Here is a 19061-nt window from a genome sequence, read left to right as displayed (position 1 = left end):
ATGGTACTTCATTTTCCATTCTTGTAATGTCTTTGTGGGGTTTTGTTATCAGGGTATTCCTGACTTCATAAATTGAGTTGGGATGTTGGGACACCTAAGTGGCTCAGTCGGTTAAGCATCCAACTTCAGCTCAGGTCATGATCTCATGGTTCGTGGGTTTGAGTCCCTCATCAGGCTCTGTGCTGACATCTCAGAGCCTGGAGCCTGCTTCAGGTTCTGTGTCTCCCTCGCTTTTCTGCTCCTCCCCTGCTCGTAATCTGTCTCTCTCTCTCTCATAAATAAATAAACATTAAAAAAATAAAAATAAATAAAATGAGTTGGGATGTGTTTCATTTTTCTCTCTTTCTTAAAGCTTCTTTAGGATTGATATTATTTCTTCCTTGAAAGATTGATGATAGCATTTATCAGTGAAGCCATCTGGACCTGGGGTTTTCTTTTGTGGAAGGTTTTAAATTAATGAATTCAATTTCAAAAGCTGTTCATGTTTTCTGTTTTTCTTAGTTGGTTTTTTTTTTTTTCAATTTTTTTTTTTAACATTTGTTCATTTTTTGAGAGACAGAGAGAGATAGAGCACAAGCAGGGGAGAGGCAGAGACAGAGGGAGACACAGAATCTGAAGCAGGCTCCAGGCTCTGAACTGTCAGCACAGAGCCTGACACGGGGGCTCAAACTCAAACTGTGACATCATGACCTGAGCCGAAATTGGCCACTTAACCGACTGAGCCACCCAGGCACCCCAGTTTTGTTTTTTAATGTTTTCTTTTTAAGTTTTTAATGTTTATTTATTATTTTGAGAAAGAGAGAGACAGATGTGAGTGGGGGAGGGGCAGAGAGGGAGACACAGAATCTGAAACAGGCTCCAGACTCTGAGCTTTCAGCACAGAGCCCGACGCAGGGCTTGAACTCTCGGACCACGAGATCATGACCTGAGCCGAAGTCAGGTGCTTAACCAACTGAGCCACCCAGCACTCCTATTTAATTATTTTTGAGAGAGAGAGGGAAACAGAATCTCAAGCAGACTCCGTGCTGTCAGCACAGTCTGATGTGGGGCTCTGAACTCACCAACCATGAGATCACAACCTGAGCCAAAATCAAGAGTTGGATGGATGATCAACCAAATGAACCACCCACGCTCCCTTGTTTTTCTTATTGGTTAATTTTAGGGACTCTAAAATTGTACGTGGATTTCTTTTTTTCCTTTTTTTTTTAGATTTTATTTTTCAAGTTATATCTACACCCGGTATGGAGCTCGAACTTTCAACTCCGAAACCCATAAAAAAAAAAAAAAAGAGTTGCATGCTCTACTAACTGAGCCAACCAGGCACCCTGTAAAGTTATACGTGAATTTTCAACTATGCTGACGTTGACACTCCTAACCCCAGCATTGTTCAAGAGTCAACTGTATGCTAACTAATTTGGATGTAAATTATAAAAAAAAATTTTTTAATTAAATAAAAAAATATTAAAAAAAAATAAAGCAAACAGCAGAAATATGAACACTGAATTTAACCGACCAGAAAATAAGAAAATCACCTACAAACCCTTGCAGGAGACATCTATTTCAGCAAGGCAGAGAATTGTGGACCCTTTATGTGATGAAATATGTAAGTAAAGATATGTGGGTCTGTGTATGGATGCAAAGTGATTAAATTGGGTACTTACTGTTAAAAAAAAAGTCAACTGTACTTTCATTTTATTTATTTAGCTATCTATCTTTTTTTTAACTTAACTTTATTTTTTATTTTTTAAAATTTACATCCAAATTAGTATATAGTGAAGCAATGATTTCAGAAGTAAATTCCTTAATGCCCCTTACCCATTTAGCCCATCCCCCCTCCCACAACCCCTCCAGCAACCCTGAGTTTGTTCTCCATATTTATGAGTCTCTTTTGTTTTGTCCCCCTCCCTGTTTTTGTATTATTTTTGTTTCCCTTCCCTTATGTTCATCTGTTTTGTCTCTTAAAGTCCTCCTGTGAGTGAAGTCATATGATTTTTGTCTTTCTCTGACTAATTTCTCTTAGCATAATACCCTCCAATTCCATCCACGTAGTTGCAAATGGCAAGATTTCATTCTTTTTGATTGCCGAGTAATACTCCATTGTATATATATACCACATTTTCTTTATCCATTCATCCATCAATGGACATATGGGCTCTTTCCATCCTTTGGCTATTGTGAATAGTGCTGCTATAAACATGGGGGTGCATGTGTCCCTTCAAAACAGCACACCTGTATCCCTTGGATAAATGCCTAGTAGTGCAATTGCTGGGTTGTAGGGTAGTTCTATTTTTAGTTTTTTGAGGAACCTCCATACTATTTTCCAGAGTGACTGCACCAGCTTGCATTCCCACCAACAATGCAAGAGAGATCCTCTTTCTCCACATCCTCGCCAACATCTGTTGTTGCCTGAGTTGTTAATGTTAGCCATTCTGACAGGGGTGAAGTGGTATCTCATTGTGGTTTTGATTTGTATTTCCCTAATGATGAGTGTTGTTGAGCATTTTTTTCATGTGTCGGTTGGCCACCTGGATGTCTTCTTTGGAGAAGTGTCCATTCATGCCTTTTGCCCATTTCTTCACTGGATTATTTGTTTTTTGGGTGTTGAGTTTGATAAGTTCTTTGTAGATTTTGGATACTAACCATTTATCTGATACGTCATTTGCAAATATCTTCTCCCATTCTGTCGGTTGTCTTTTAGTTTTAATGATTGTTTCCTTCACTGTGCAGAAGCTTTTTATTTTGATGAGGTCCCAGGAGTTCATTTTTGCTTTTGTTTCCCTTGCCTCTGGAGACGTGTTGAGTAAGAAATTGCTGCGGGCAAGATCAAAGAGGTTTTTGCCTGCTTTCTCTTCGAGGACTTTGATGGCTTCCTGTCTTACGTTGAGGTCTTTCATCCACTTTGAGTTTATTTTTGTGTATGGTGTAAGAAAGTGGTCCAGGTTCATTCTTCTGCATGTCGCTGTCCAGTTTTCCCAGCACCACTTGCTAAAGAGAATGTCTTTATTCCATTGGATATTCTTTCCTGCTTTGTCAAAGATTAGTTGCCCATACGTTTGTGGGTCCATTTCTGGGTTCTCTATTCTATTCCATTGATCTGAGTGTCTGTTCTTGTGCCAGTACCATACTGTCTTGATGATTACAGCTTTGTAGTATAGCTTGAAGTCTGGGATTGCGATGCCTCCTGCTTTGGTTTTCTTTTTCAAGATTGCTTTGGCTATTCGGGGTCTTTTCTGATTCCATACAAATTTTAGGATTATTTGTTCTAGCTCTGTGAAGAATGCTGGTGTTACTTTGATAGGGATTGCGTTGAATATGTAGATTGCTTTGGGTAATATCGACATTTTAACAATATTTGTTCTTCCTATCCATGAGCATGGAATCTTTTTCCATTTCTTTGTGTCTTCTTCAATTTCTTTCATAAGCTTTCTATAGTTTTCAGTGTATGGATTTTTCACCTCTTTGGTTAGATTTATTCCTAGGTATTTTATGGTTTATCTATCTTTTTTTTTTTAAATGACCGTCATAACTTTGACATTTATTTATTTATTTATTTATTTATTTATTTATTTATTTATTTTTAATATTTATTTTTGGGAGAGCACAAGTGGGGGAGGGGCACAGAGTAGGGGACAGAGGATCCAAAGCAGGCTCTGCACTGACAGTGACGGCATTGAGCCCAATGTGGGTCTCAAACTCACAAACCATGAGATCATGACCTGAGCCAAAGTCGGGCACTCAACTCACTGAGCTGCCCAAGTGCCCCAACTGTACTTTCATTTTAAGTTCCTCTTTTAATTTCTATATTTTTAAGCTAAGATCTGAAAACTTTTCTCTCTTCTTTTTAAAAAAAATTTTTTTAATGGTTATTTGTCATTGAGAGACAGAGCACCAGCAGGGGAGGGGCAGAGAAAGAGGGAGACACAGAATCTGAAGCAGACTCCAGGCTCTGAGCTGTCAGCACAGAGCCCTATGCAGGGCTTGAACTCACAAACCAGGAGATCATGACCTGAGCCGAAGTCGGGTGCTCAACTGAGTGAGCTACCCAAGTGCCCCAACTGTACATTCATTTTAAGTTGCCCTTTTAATTTCTGTATTTTTTATCTTAGATCTGAAACCTTTTTTCTCTTCTAATACAAGTACTTACCTTTAAAGCACTGCTTTAGTTGTATGATTTAAATAATTTTAAGTTTAGGGGTGCCTGGGTGGCTCAGTTGGTTAAACGTCCGACTTCAGCTCAGGTCATGATCCCGTGGTTTGTGAGTTCAAGCCCCGCGTCACGCTCTGTGCTAACAGCTCAGAGCCTGGAGCCTGCTTCAGATTCTATGTCTTCCTCTCTCTCTGCCCTACCCCCCTACTCGTGCTCAGTCTCTCTCTCTCTCTCTCAAAAATAAATAAACATTAAAAAAATTTAAAAATACGGTTATTAAATAATTTTAAGTTCATTGAGACGTGTTTATGACTCCGCATATGAATTATTTTGATGAAGGTTCTATCTGTGCTTGAAAAGAATGGGTATTCTGTTATTAGATGGAGTTATATATAAATGTCAGTTCATTCAATTTGTTATTGAACTGTTTGAAGCAGTGTTAAGTCCTCTGTATTCTCACTGATTTTCTGTCTGCTTGTTCTATCCCTAACAGGGGAATATCTAAACCTCTAATTATCATTGTGAATTGGTTGGTTTCTCATTTCGCTTTTGTTTTTTGCTTGTGCATTTTGAAGCTGTTTTTATTTTTATTTGTTTTATGTTTATTTATTTTGGGAGAGAGAGTACAAGTGCGGGAGGGTCAGAGAGAGAGGGAGAGAGAATCCCAAGCAGGCTCGGCGCTGACAGTGCAGAGCCCAACGTGGAACTCGAGCTTGCGAACAATGAGATCGTGATCTGAGCCGAAACCAAGAGTTGGACGCTTAACTGACTGAGCCACCCAGGCGCCCCTGAAGTTGAGTTCATACATATGTAGGGTTGTTATATCTTCTTGTTGAAATTACCCCTTCATTTATGAAATGTCTGTTGTTATGTGTGGCAATATTCCTTGATCTGTAGTCTATTTGGTTTATATTAATATGACCATACCTGTTTTCTCCTGGTTTGTGTTTGCATGACCAATATTTTTTCATCCTTTAACCTATGGCTCTCTTTATATTTATTTGAAGTGGATTTCTTTTCAATAGCATTAGTTAGGTCTTGCTTTTTTTTCTAGTTTGACAATCTCTACCTTTCCTTTGACATTTTTTAGTTTTGAATTATGTTTATATTAAATGTAATTTATAGGGGCACCGGGGTGGCTCAGTCAGTTAAGCATTCAACTTCAGCTCAGGTCATAATCTCACGGTTTGTGAGTTCGAGCCCCATGTCGGGCTCTGTGCTGACAGCTTGGAGCCTGGAGCCTGCTTCAGATTCTGTGTCTCCCTCTCTGTCTTCCCCTCCCCCACTCGCACTCTGTCTCTCTCTCAAAAATAAATAAACATTAAATAAATAAATAAATAAATAAATAAATGTAATTTTTAACATAGCTTGACTTAAATAAATGCTGTTATTTAGGGGCGCCTATGTGGCTCAGTCAGTTGAACATCTGACTTTGGCTCAGGTCATGATCTCATGGTTCGTGAGTTCGAGCCCTACATCGGCCTCTGTAGTGACAGTTCGGAGCCTGGAGCCTGCTTCAGATTCTGTGTCCCCCTCTCTCTCTGTCCCTCCCCTACTCATGCCCTGTCTCACTCACTCTCTCAAGAATAAGCATTAAAAAAAAAATTTAAATATGTTATTATTTATTCTCTATTTGTCCTAACTGTGGTTTGTACCTTTTTTCTTTCTCTGCTGCCTTTATCTTCATTTGAATTAATTGAGGTTTGGTTTGGTTTTTGTCTTAGAATTTTATGTTAACATCACTAATGATTTATCTCTGTTGTTTTACTTCTGTGTGTGTGTTTATTTATTTCTTATTTTATTTCTTTCTGTACTTGATTTTCCATCTGATATCATTTTTCTTACTATAGAATTTCTGTATCATTTCTTTTTTTAAAAATGTTTATTTATTTATTTTTGAGAGAGAGTGTAAGCACAAGCAGGGGAGGGGCAGAGAGAGAGGGAAAGGGAGATGCAGAGTCTGAAACCGACTCCAGGCTCTGAGCTACCAGCACTGATCCTGATGTGGGGCTTGAACCCATGAACCATGAGATCATGACATGAGCCAAAGTTGGACGCTCAACTGACTGAGTTACTCAGGCGCCCCTTTCATCACTTCTTATAGTGCAGTTCTGGTGGTGATTAGTTCTTTCATTATTTATTTCTCTGAAACATTCCTTATGTTACTCTTGATTTTTTTTTAACCATGGGTTATGTAGGAATATGTTGTTTTGTATCTAAATATTCAAGTTATCATTATCTTACTGATTTCTCTGTTAATTCCTTTGTGGTCAAGTAATATACCTAATATGGTTTGAGTCCTTTTAAGTTACTGAGACTTGCTTTATCATCCAGATTGTCATCTATTATGGTAAATGTTCTATGGGCACTTGAAATAAACATACATGCTGCTACTGTCATATTGTCAGATGAAGAGTTTTATAAATATCTGTTATAATGTAGTTCACAGTTTTTGTATTGTTACTGATTTTCTGAATGCCGTTCTATTAATTACTGTGATTTGTAATTCATCTTTTCTTTTTTCTCTGAGTAATTTTAAGATTTTCTCTTCATATTGATTTCCTATAATTTGGTAATTGTGTACCTTGATAGGGTTTTCATTCTTTCTTTTTTTCTTGGGGTTCCTTGAGCATCTTGGATCTATGGAATAGTTTTGGAATATTTTGGAATACTTGGTTTATTCAAATATTTTTCTCTCTTCCTCCATTGTCTCTAGAACTTAGTTACATATATATTAGACAACCTGTTACTAACCTTCTGATCACTTCATTTGCTCCTCATTAAAAAAAAGTCTCTTTCTGTTTCAGTTTCTATTGCTGTGTCTTCAAGTTCACTGATGTTTTCTTCCACAGCATCTAATATGCTGTTAATCCTTTCCATTTAGTTTTTCATTTCAGGAATTACATTTTTCTCATTCCTAGAAGTTCTGTTTGATTCTTTTAATATTTCCCATTTCTCTTCTCATTTTCTTTTCTTTGTGCCCTTAAATGTATGTGTAAGAGCTAAAGTCCTTGTCTGCCAATACTATATTCTCTATCATTTACAGCTTTGTTTTTATGACTTTTCCTACTGGTTAGGGGTTTTGTATTACTAATTTTTTGTATGTTTAGTAATTTTTCTTAGAGTGTGTGCATTGTGAGTTTTATGATGTTGAATTCTAGACTTTGTTGTCTTTCTTTAAAGAATGTTGGACTTTATTCTAGCAGGAGTTAAATCACTTGCACATTTCTTTGACTTGTTTTGTTTTGTTGTTTTTTTGAGAGGTCACAAGTGAATGAAGGGCAGGGAGAGAGGGAGAAGGAGAGAGAGAGAGAGAATCCCATGAGGGGCAGAGAGAGAGGGAGAGAAACAGAGAGAAGCAGGGCTCACCTGAAGTGGGACTCATGTTCACCCAAAGCAGGGCTCTTGTTCACCCCATGTCACCTGAAGTGGGGCTGTAGCTCACCTGAAGCAGGGCATAAGCTCACCCAAAGTGGGACATGAACTCACCCCATATGGGACTCTAACAAACCATGAGATCATGACCTGAGCTGAACTCAGATCCTTAACCAACTGAGCCACCCAAGCACCCCTCTTTGACCTTTTCATGGCTTGTTTTCAAGCTTTTTAAGGTAGATTTTAGAGTAATGTTAGCTTATCAATATACAACAAGGGATGATGTTTCTGGGATGTCTTTCATATGTCCTCTGTTTCCACAGATAAATCTTCTCTACTCTAGGAGGTGTTTGGTCAGAATTCAAACATCTCTCAGCCCTGTGTGAGCTGAGAGAATTGTTCACCTTACAATAGTCCACCAGTAGTTCTTGTTTTTTGGTTTTTTCTTCTTTTAGGGGTTTAGAACATTTCTTTTTTTGTCTCTCCTCATAATATTTAGTGTGGTAATACAAAAATGTGGTCTTTATAATTGTAATGAGTAAAGCCTACAAGCTGAAGAGAGATAAAAGTGACATTTGAGTATATGAAGTGTCATGTGGGATGCATAGAAAAGTAGTGACTTATTTCTCCAGGGAATTTTAAATGAGTGGCAAAATTATAATATATAGAAATTACCAAGTAAAGAAGAATTTCCAAGTGAGAACAACCTGATATTTAAAATTCTCTTTCTTTTGCTTCCATGCAATTACAAAAAGTTGGTTTTTTTCCCTTTTTCTTTGACTATTCCTTTTTTTTTTTTCCTGCTATTATTTCTTCTCCCTTTCTAGGGACTCTTTTTTTTTTTTTTTTTCATCATTCTCTTTGCTAATATTTTCAGACATCTCATCCATTTTCTTGGTTTAATATTTATCTCCATGCAGATTATATGCGTGTTTACATATACTGGTCACACCTGTCTTCCGAGATGCAGACTTGAATTTTCGAATTCCTGTTGAGGGGCAGTTCAATTTGTATTACCCTATTACTTCCAATAAATATACCAAAAACCTGAAGCTTTATACTCTCTCCAAATTATTTCCTCTCTTCTCTTTTTCTCTCAATGGATCCCGGCTCTTGTCTTGTCACCTGTTCCTAAAGCCTTACAGTCAGCCATATTTGATACCTCCGTCATATAAGTAATTGCCAAGCCTCATTAATTTGCCTTTTTCAGTGCTTCTCATGTCTTTCCTCTCATTCTGAGTTCTGCTGTAACATCTATTTATTCATTCATTTAACAATTACTTGTTAAAATCCTGTATGTGCAAGGACTTTTCCCATAACAAGTAGGAATTATATGATTTCTACAAGTAACAGAATGCTCAGAAATGATAGGACCCAATAAGTACTTGTGAAATGACTCACTAAATGAATATATTAGGTTGAACTATGTGAAACTGTCATTTTTTAAGGTCACAGCGGCCAAATGTCAGCAATTTCATATGTCCAACAGATACACTACTATTAAGAATCATACTAATATGAAGGAAAGAAATACATACTAAGTTATTTCTAATGCTGTTAATGTTGTATATAACTTCTTTCATTAAACTATAAAACTTGACTTTTCTCTTCTTTGCCTACCAGGAAACGCGAAATTATCCAGAATCATACCCACAACTGCCGAGGGATGAAACAGTGGAAAACCCTCATCTCCAGAAGCACATTCTGGAATTAGCGTCCATTCTGGATGTTCGAAACGTGTTCCTCGAGAGTACCATAGATGACTATTAAAACAAAAACCCTCTTGTTGAAACAATTTTTCATTTGCCACAGATTTTACATGGTGCAGTTTTATAATGTGATGACAGACACATAGTGGTGTTACTTAGTTTTAATTTTTTTAATTTAAGGCCACCATTTTAAAAACAAACAAAAAATTGGTCAAACTTTTAGGGTAACCGTTTTAAAATACAGTCTTTCAAGTCTTTTAAAAAACTCAATTAATCTTGGAATTTTTACTTTTCAGTTTTGAGGTACAGCTGCTTACCTCCAACATTTAACCCTACACACAAACAGTCACTGTTCTCACCCTCAGAAGAGTAAATCATTTATTTTTATATAATGAGGAAAATCCAGCTCTTATACTTGGACCTTAAATGTGTGGATTTAGGAAATATCTCATTGTTCACAAAGATGAAACTAGCCAGCATGGACTATTAAAAATCAAGAACAGAGTCTTTCCATAATATTTCTTTTCATTCCAACTTAGTAGGGTAGTCAAATGTATGATTCTTTGAAGAATAATCGAGGCAATTTTTGAAATCATTTAATTCATTAAATACTGTCACAATTTCGGAAACTGTATAGGATCGATTTGCATCTTAAATTTTTAATTGGAGTCTTACGATGATAAATATCACTTGGAATGTGTGATCCCTGTGTTATCATGAGCTATGCTGGCATATTTTGTTTTCTTTGTAATCTGAATACTGGAAATGACAAAAAGTATTTCAGTCAGAAAATCAGATTGTTGGTTTCATAATACGATTTTTCCATGAGGAATTCTATTTAAACTCTTAATTCATGATATCAGGTTTAAAGATTATCCAGATTGAAGGCTGTGGCATATAGTACAGAGTTTCTAATCTTTTTGCCTAGTTCACATTTATGAAACTTCAAAGTCAGAGACGTCAGTAATTTTAGTTGGGGGCGACTGAATTGTTTAGCTTAAAATGGAAGTAACTTTTGCATTGACAATTTGGAAATAAGATTTTTAAGAACTCCTTATATTTAATATTTTATATTCATGCACAAGTTTTTTTTATTATTTTAAATAGGACTCAGTATATAATATAAAGATTTATGTGTTCTTTCTTCTCTGTCATCCCCTTCATAATTTCATACGCATTAGCTATGATGTTTTGGATTTTTTCCCCCTTCTTTTGACTCGACAGCATTCAAGTTCCGAAATCTATGAATCAAAAGCCCTTCTACCTAATTTTCTGCGCAGGCTCACATGCTACCTCTGGCAGTTCCAGGGGACATAAGGTGATTGCTTTTGGTGCCTCTTTCCTGTGTCCTTAGGGAAATTTTACTGTAATATTTTTAGCTTGGTTTTCATTTCAGGCATAGGAAATTATTTGGGTCTAACTTATTCGTATACCTGTTCCAATTTGATGATTTTTTTCATCTGAAATCTTGAAATCATTGTTCTTAGGTTTGGGGGACTTTGTGATATTTCATTAATTTTTTCTCATTATTTTTGTTTGTTCTTTTAAACATTATTTGAGAAAGCTTTAGAAAATTTATCCTGGAGGGAGATTTCCTTTGCCCATTGGGTTGTTTTTCTTTATCAGATAAAGACTGTTTTTCCCATTTTTCAGTACCTTAATAAACTTAATAGCTTTCCTTCCATAACAGTGTTCACCTGGATTGCAGCAATAGACTGACCTCTTGTTTCAATTCCCCTGAAGTTCTGTGCCAGTAACATACCTAACAACACGTACTTTTCTGACTTCTGATGCTTAAAATAGTATTTATCCTCCTGAGCTTTATTCTTACCTGTTTTTAGCAGAAAGAGCACTGATCTGAGAACTAGGAGACCTGAGTTCTTGTCCTGGCTTTCTTGGTAACTAGCTTTATGCCCTTTGACAAGTGTCTTCATGTTTCTGTTTTATAGTATTCTCATCTATAAAACAAAGGCATTGACCCAAGGTCCTATTCAGTTCTCTGGTTCTGTAATTAAAATTTGGATTCCAAATAATTCATTTCCCTACCCCTGCCACCTGGAAAACTAGTTTCCGTGATTTTAGCATAAACGTTTTCTTTTCTAAGTCATATTTAACTTTTCTTTATTCACGAAAGTATTTGGGTCTCAGTTAATGTAAAAACTAATCTCTTGAAGAAATTAGAGCTTTTGCAATTAGAAACATGTTTGTCCAAGAACAAGGGGTCTTAGAAATCACAAGTTCAGATGATGACATTGTTTCTTGAGTTGATAGTAATTTCCTATTGGTAGTTAAAAATCTAAAGTGAGCCAAAGTGATCTTGAATCTTCAAGAGAGGAAAACTGTGCTAGAAAATTCTAAACCGTTGTTTCATTCATGCCTTCAAAAGAACATGGTACTGAACAACAGCTAGACTCCCGATTTTGGTCTAGGCATTGGGAAAGCAAACAAATTAGGTTCAAAATTCCTTGTCTTCATGAAGCTTACATTTTAGGAGGAGAAGCCAGGCAATAAACATAATAAGTAAGTAAATTTATATTAGACAGTTATAAGTAGTATGAGGAAAATTTGAGCATGGTAAGGGAAACGATTCAATTGTTTCTGGACGAACAGTGTCTGAGTGATCAGGGTAGGCCTTATTGAGATTACATTTGTGCAAACATTTCATGGTTTGTTTGTTTTTTTACACTTTTTATTGTGAAAACTTTAGGCAAACATAGAATTTAGCAAATTGTTTTATACCCATCACCCAGCTTCTACATTTTAAGACATTACTTTAATCAAGGAAAAAGAAATATAAAAGGACAATCACCTATAGACGATGGCAAATAATCTCTTTTTCAATGCATACTGTTCCCCTTTATAAATATAAAAATATTAAGCCCTTTATTTATTTAATTTTAGAATTCATAGAAATTTAAACATTGGAACTAAGAACAAAGCAAAGCAATGGGAAAAAGCACTTCTTTGTTTTCAAATTGCACAAACTCCCCCTGGAGATTCTGATAGTCTCTCACCTCCCTTAAGAATCACTGCAAACGAAACAAAGCATAAGATTGCGAGAAGTCACTTACATACAAAACAATGTTAAGCACAACGGAATTATTTTCTCTTTCATTAATTATGTATTTCTGAAGTTGGTAAAGCAACTATTTTATCTCTTTCTCAGAAGAGAAATCTGAGACCCCAAAAAACTATAGGTTTTTTCATAGTGGCAGAGCTAGAGCTGAAACTCAAATCTCCTAACCTCAGCCCAGTCTTACTAGTAGCTCAGGTTGATTTCTATAATGAACAAGAAAAGAATAATTAGAGATTTATATTTTGGCACAAAAGGTTATGGTATTTTAAAATTATATCAAATATTGAAACCAGGAAATCAGTCATCCCTCGCAAATTTTTATTAATTATAAGAAATTCCCAAGCCAAACAATTTAGTCTTGATTCTAGCCAGGATATATTTTTTGTATGTGTGTGTGTGTGTTTTCCTCCTAGGAAGTGGTGCTCTCAAAACCTCTCAAAGCACATAGAATTTATTGTACCCTTTATATTTTTACCAAGTTGAAATGTTTTGAGATTATAGAAGCAAAGTGCAATCTAGTCGTGGCTGAAATTTTCCTGATACAGGATCTGGGTTTTCTTTTTTTCCTTACTTGTGGCTACTGCCCCTTATTTTCTTCTTGTAATAGAATTCTCTGAAACAGATTAGGTGGTAATTGTACTGAGTTTCATTGAGGAAAAAGCATCCAATCTGATTCATATAGCAATTGTGGGGTTTTCTTTAGCTTTCTTCTCCAACTTGAATCTCTGACCAGTATGACTTCGTAACTTTGTCTCTTAGAAGGGATTTGGACTCAGTTGAACAATCTTGTAGTAATCCACGGGGACTTGTAATCAGCCTGATATATGCCGAACATTCTGGACTGGAAATAGAGTAAGGTGCCAAGGTGTGTAGACTTGGCTAGTGCCAGTGATTCAGAACCACCTCCCTACCCTAAGTGAGTAAAAAGATTTGACACGAATATGAATGGTATGAATCTCCTGGTGATATTTTGGGTATGTATGTTGCTGTGTGTGTTTGGAGAGTATAAAGGGTATTTACATTGAGGGCTCTTTTGTTGACCTTATTTATTTGAAAATCCTATTTTATTTGTAATCGCATGTGTATATTTTTGTGATGCTAAATGCAATCTCTGTGTATACTTTTTTGTATATATGTACATATTTGTAAATATATTGGTATGCAGTGATACAGTATGTGTATATTATATACCCATACCCATTGTGGGCTGAATTTATTTAAGTTCTGTGAGGACATCATAGTGGCATTGTTCATGCTGCTGTAATTAGGTTGTGGCTGTATCTCATTCATGAGCCTCTATTTTGAGGGGCTTGTGTTTGGGTAAAATTGGCTAATTTGGAGTTGGAATTAGGATATGAAAACCTTAAAAGAAAGCAGGATATTCTTAGCTTTAAATCATCTGCCAATTTCCATTTAAACTGATGACAAATTAGTGATATAAACCTGAAAAACCTTAGTGTGTGAAATGGAGACACCAGCAGGTTCTTAAGCTATATTAGTCCTTTATTTTCTTGACCCATAGTTGAGTATTATTACTGAGTAGTATTTATATTAAGAATTAAGGGGCTGTGGAAAAATGACTTTGATCACATTTCAAGATAGATAGGAAACTGTCCTTTAAATTGAGAGATTTGTTTTATAGTTGCCATGCCCATACCTGATGCTAAATTTTAATTTTGGAACAGTTTTTTCACCAATGTGTCTCATTTTATATCTGTCTCTGTGAGGCAGAGAAAGGGGCATTATTAGCAAGGGGAAAGCTTTACCTCGGTGGGGTGGGATTTAATAAGGAACAGGAGAGTATTAATCTGTATATTTGCAGCAGCTGTGATTAATTTAGTCCTGTCTTGGCATTTCCTACTCTAGATTTTTCTTATCGGAGTTGCATATCAGAGATGAGTAGGCTCATCTGAGGAAATGCTTGCAGTGAATAAAATGCCTCCAGTCGTATTTCTTTGTCTCTATGAGACCACTTGTGTTCTGCAAATTGATGATATATTCACACATGAAATAGGAGTCTTAATATTAGATGCATGGCGTGCTATAAAATCCGGGCCTCCAAACCGCTACCAAGAATGATGGGGGTGGGGGGGGGCGGGGGGATATCCTCTTAGACGATAGTAAATATGTGCAGTGCCAACATGTGAACCTATGGAATATCATAGAGCATCGATTCTCAGTTACTCCTGTCTTCACCTGGCATGTATATTTGCATGGAAGAGTGTGGGAGATGTTTAATACACACTTGAATACATTCACCGCAAAAATTAAGTAGAGGTTATTTTTGCATGATAAAATATAACTGCAAAACAACTGTTTGCTCCATTATTTTTCAGAGACTGAATCTGTTTGATATAATATTAAATTTTCTTAAATAGAGAAGTTAGTTTTACCACCCAACAAATGTCACATTTGCCTCTTCACTATATTTTGTAATAAAAATCCCAACTATTCATAACACTTCTCAATTACAGTATTAAATTTAAGATAAAGTTATAATTGCCTTTTTCTTGAGTAAATCTTAAAATTTGGTAATGTGCTATTTCTGAAAAGTCAGTGAAAATGTCCATAGTGTCTAACATTCTGTTGTTTTAGTAACCAAATCATATATTGCAGTTGGGAGTAGCAGAGCAGATGTTATGCTATTTAAAATTCACAGAACTGACTCAGGCGCAGTATGGACATTAATTTGAGGAAAGGAGCCGCAACAAAAAGTGCAGTAGATGAGATTGACATTGTGACTATGACCTCTGTCTTTAACAGTCGTAAAGCCAGTTACTTGGCAGTTAAATAAGGTAAGAATGCTTAGGAAGCCAAGCCCTTTCCCCCATTCTGGGCTCTTAGACCTTGATACGCTATTCCTATTCATGCTGAACCTCCCAGTGTTTCCTGGATAACGTGACCACTTTGCCTTTAAAAAAAAGGCAATTCATCTTCCTCAAACTAAAATTTCAAAACACTCTATTACACTGTGTTCCAGCTTCACTGAGTTTTTGAGCAGACTAATTAAGCATGCCTTGTGTTTAGGAAAAAATAATTGATGTGTGAATGGAATCAATCACCTATCAAAGGGAAGGGTGTCAGGATAACGTAGGGGGACATACCCTTAAGTTGAGTAAAGATACATGCATTAAATTAAACTAATTTGTTGGTGCCATAGAAATATAAGTCTGTAAATATGAAATGTTTTCTTAAGCTAAAATTGGTATTTTTCACTTATTAGGTTGGTGTAGCTTTTGAGAATTCCATTTCTGTATAACATTGTTATTAATCACTGAAACCCCATTTCTTAATTTTAAAATATTTTTGTTAATTTCTTTTGTGTTTTCTTTAAAAGTTATTACTTCTCAAACTACTGTCAGCAGTGTGATTTTTTAAAAACATTATTCAAACAGTTAGATTCAGAGTTTTTTAATAGTTTGAAGTATATCTTATTAATTCTGCACTCCAGATTCACTTAAGCCTGAAATTGATCGTAAAACATACTACATATTAGGAATATTTTCCTAGACAATCATCTTTTTGGGCATAGTATTGTTTATTGAGATACTGGTAATTTCAGGGTTCAGACTTTTACTTTTCTGATAGGCTTATGGAATGAAAGTTAATAGAGTGGAGTGATTTTATCACTTTCAGAATGAGATCAGGAATTATAGCTAGCCTTCCTACAGGTCTGCAGTAAACAGTATTTAAATTTTTGTTATCACTAGCATTCTTTTCTGAAGCTGTTGTGAATGTACACTTGTCTGTGATGAAGATTAAGGTTTGTGAACATTAAAAATTTGTTTTCTCAAACATCAAATCAGTATGATCAACTACTATAAAATGTGAAATGATATTATGATAATCCCAAAGTAAATACTTCCAAACCATAGAAAAATAACCACTGCATTTAAAAATTTTTTATTCCTGCCCTCCCTTTGCATGTCATGACTTCCTCCTAAATTATGTGTTGTGATGTATTAAAGATCTGCAGAAAAAAAATTACTTAGAATGTTTAGGGCAATAAGAATTTTTATTATTTCCTGAAGAATGAGAGTGTGTGTGTGTGTGTGTGTGTGTTTTTAGCTCTTAGTATCTTATTAAAAATAAATTTAACGGTTCAGTAAAATATTTGAGGACTTTGTAGCTTTTTCTAGTTCTCTGGATACATTCCTTTTGCCACATAGACCATATGGCTAGTTCTCCAATGATTTTTTTGTTTGTTTTTAATAAACCTTGCTGTTTAACAATCAGAGAGTCTTATATTTTGGACACTTTTCCCAGTTGAGGTAGACAGGACTTAGGCAGATACAATGCCCTAACATTTTCACAGTAGAGCTTACAAGTAAAGGAAATTATCCAAATAGGTTATCTTCATGTGTAGCACCAGTACAAATAGTGGTTTTATTAATCATTGAATCAGATGAAGCAGTTATAAATCATTTCTTACTTTAAAGATTATTGTCATTTCAGTCCACATTGTTATTTTCTCTGATCAGTTTCCATTGTCAAGTTGAATATATCCGTTTTCTTTATTCAGATCATCACTAAAAGTAAGCTAATCAAATAGGAGTTAAAATAAGTTGTGTTTGATCTTTTTCCCTGAAAATAATGGTGAACCTACTATCTAGCTTATGGATATCAGGCATAAATGCCCTTGTTTCAATCATAGCAGAAATTACATTTGGAGAATACAATTACTTGATTTTGTGGTAGTGTGAAATACTTTTTAAAAATTGTGCTTGTCTGTAACTGAAATGTTATAGAATTGTAACACTATAGGGATTATAGAGTTCTATCTATTAGCTCTCCTCAAGAGATTGAAGCACAATAATTTTCATGTAACAGTTCTTATCCAAGTGCTGCTAATCCGTGTGCAAATAACGAAGCTATTCGGTTGCCTATCTAGCTATTGATAAATCACTGTAATCCTTGAGACATAGTCTTGTTGCTCATTTGTATTAAATTTTTAGTATCGTGGGTTAATATTTTAGATCAAAATTCATCAACTCAGCTCTGTGAGACAGCAAACCATTTGGATTCATTAGTTTTATATGTTACCAGTAGAATAAATTTTGAAGGGGCTGTTTACTACCAATGACTAAGGGGGAAAATTATATCGTCAATTATCATCTGACTTGAGCATTTGTGGTATTGTGAAAGTCTTATTTGTTGTGTTTCTGAATTGCTTAAGCCATACATACATACTCCTAAAGATGTTTTCCTGTTGTGTTCCTTTTCAGTAGCCTTTTACTGCTGTGTCTGTTATGATTAGTATTTCATAGATTTTAGAAACTGAGAAGTTACTGAAACATGTTATTTCCTTGAGTTCATCACTTTTGACTCTTGTATGATATGTGATTTGTCATAAAGGATAGCAAGCCTTTCACTAACTACTTCACTAAATGAATTTCAGAGTAAACACTGTGATTCTGCAGAGTGGATTCAGTAGGCCCTTGCCTTTCCAATGTTTTCTTCTGTTACAGTGCCTGCCACCTTAAGGGCACTTAAACGCTAGAGGATGGAAAGTTAAACATTGTTGTTTTGATGTTTATTGAAAAATAAGATTACAGAATATTTGATTTTTGTTGTCAGTGTATTGAAAACATTTTTGCATTGATAAATGTTCTTTAGGAATGTGACTACATTCATCAGGTGTGAACTCTTGTAAATCAATTTTGTATCTTGAATCCACGTGTATATTAAGTGTATCATCAATATAAAAATAAACATTATTTGCTTAAAATTTTTGGTACTTCTTCAGGATTGTTAACAACATACGTGCTAAACTATTAGGGTTTGCTTCTTTCAGGTAACACCTCAGACACTTCAGACTGTCGAAGTCCGTAGGTTCAATGTTTAATCTTCTAGTTGATAAGTTTTTCTTTGGAGTCCTAGTCTTGGTTTGTTCCACCGCCCTGCTTGCGGTGGTCAAAACTGAGACACGCGGAGGGAAGATTGTTTGGGAGGTGGAGGGTGGAAGCTGCTGACTTTCCGGCTGGCTTTGGGTCTTGGTCAAGAACAAGAGCGACTTAAGTGTAGAATGTCTGTCTTGGTTGGCACTGAGGAGTCCAGAGACCCGACGTAGCCTACCAATTTGCAGGGTAACTTTGAACGAGGCAGTTTTGCCTCTCTGGACTTTGCTCAACTGTCGAAAGTTGGAGGCCCATTAGCAGATCCGAAATGAACGGAGTGGGCTGCCACCAGCTTGTTTATTAGTGAAATGCAGTATATCGAAGTGCATTATATAAGGGCCTGATTCTGGAAGCGCTTCTATCAATGGTACATTATGTGTGTCCTGGGTTGCGATATAAATCGTATAACTTGCAGTAGGTCATAGGCACAAAAGTTACAACACTCAATCACCAGGCGCGAAGACCGAGTTCTAGTTTCTGGAGTCACAGGCTTGCAGGGATTACTACAAAGTGACAAGAGGGCCGTGTACGGTGCAGTGGGATTGGGATGCGGAGAGCGGAACGGAAACTCCCAGTCGGCTGAGCGCAGTCACGGCTTCGGGGTTTCTAAACCTCACAGCACACGCTGGCCCCACGGCACCAATTGGGAGATTCCCCTCCTGCCAGCAGGCTCCTCCCACTCCCCCCGCTCCGCACCGCCCCCTTAAAACAACAACAACAACAACAAGAAAGGCTTTGGCCACCCAGTCATCGTCCACATGTCGGTCCTCTGGCTGACGTGGCAGGCCGGCCTCAGGGAGCGCCCGGCCTCGCGCCCGCGCCCTCCAGCGGCTCCGTCCCAACCGCCGCCCCAAAGA

At 36.4% G+C, this 19061-nt stretch overlaps 1 protein-coding gene across 1 annotated transcript in view; it reads left to right on the top strand.

The window, feature by feature from the left end:
* Positions 1-18035, top strand: part of SCAI (suppressor of cancer cell invasion) — a 152314-nt gene extending 134279 nt beyond the window's left edge. The window contains exon 18 of the mRNA XM_019421160.2: positions 9146-18035. Within this exon, the coding sequence (XP_019276705.1) occupies positions 9146-9292 (147 nt within the window). The 3' untranslated portion in view covers positions 9293-18035. The remainder of the gene's footprint in view (positions 1-9145) is intronic.
* The last annotated feature ends 1026 nt before the right edge of the window (positions 18036-19061 follow it).

Source organism: Panthera pardus, unplaced genomic scaffold (assembly GCF_024362965.1).
Source record: "Panthera pardus isolate Hobbes unplaced genomic scaffold, ASM2436296v1 HiC_scaffold_20, whole genome shotgun sequence".
NCBI classification, from domain to species: Eukaryota; Metazoa; Chordata; class Mammalia; order Carnivora; family Felidae; genus Panthera; species Panthera pardus.
This window is presented reverse-complemented; position numbering and strand designations above follow the sequence as displayed.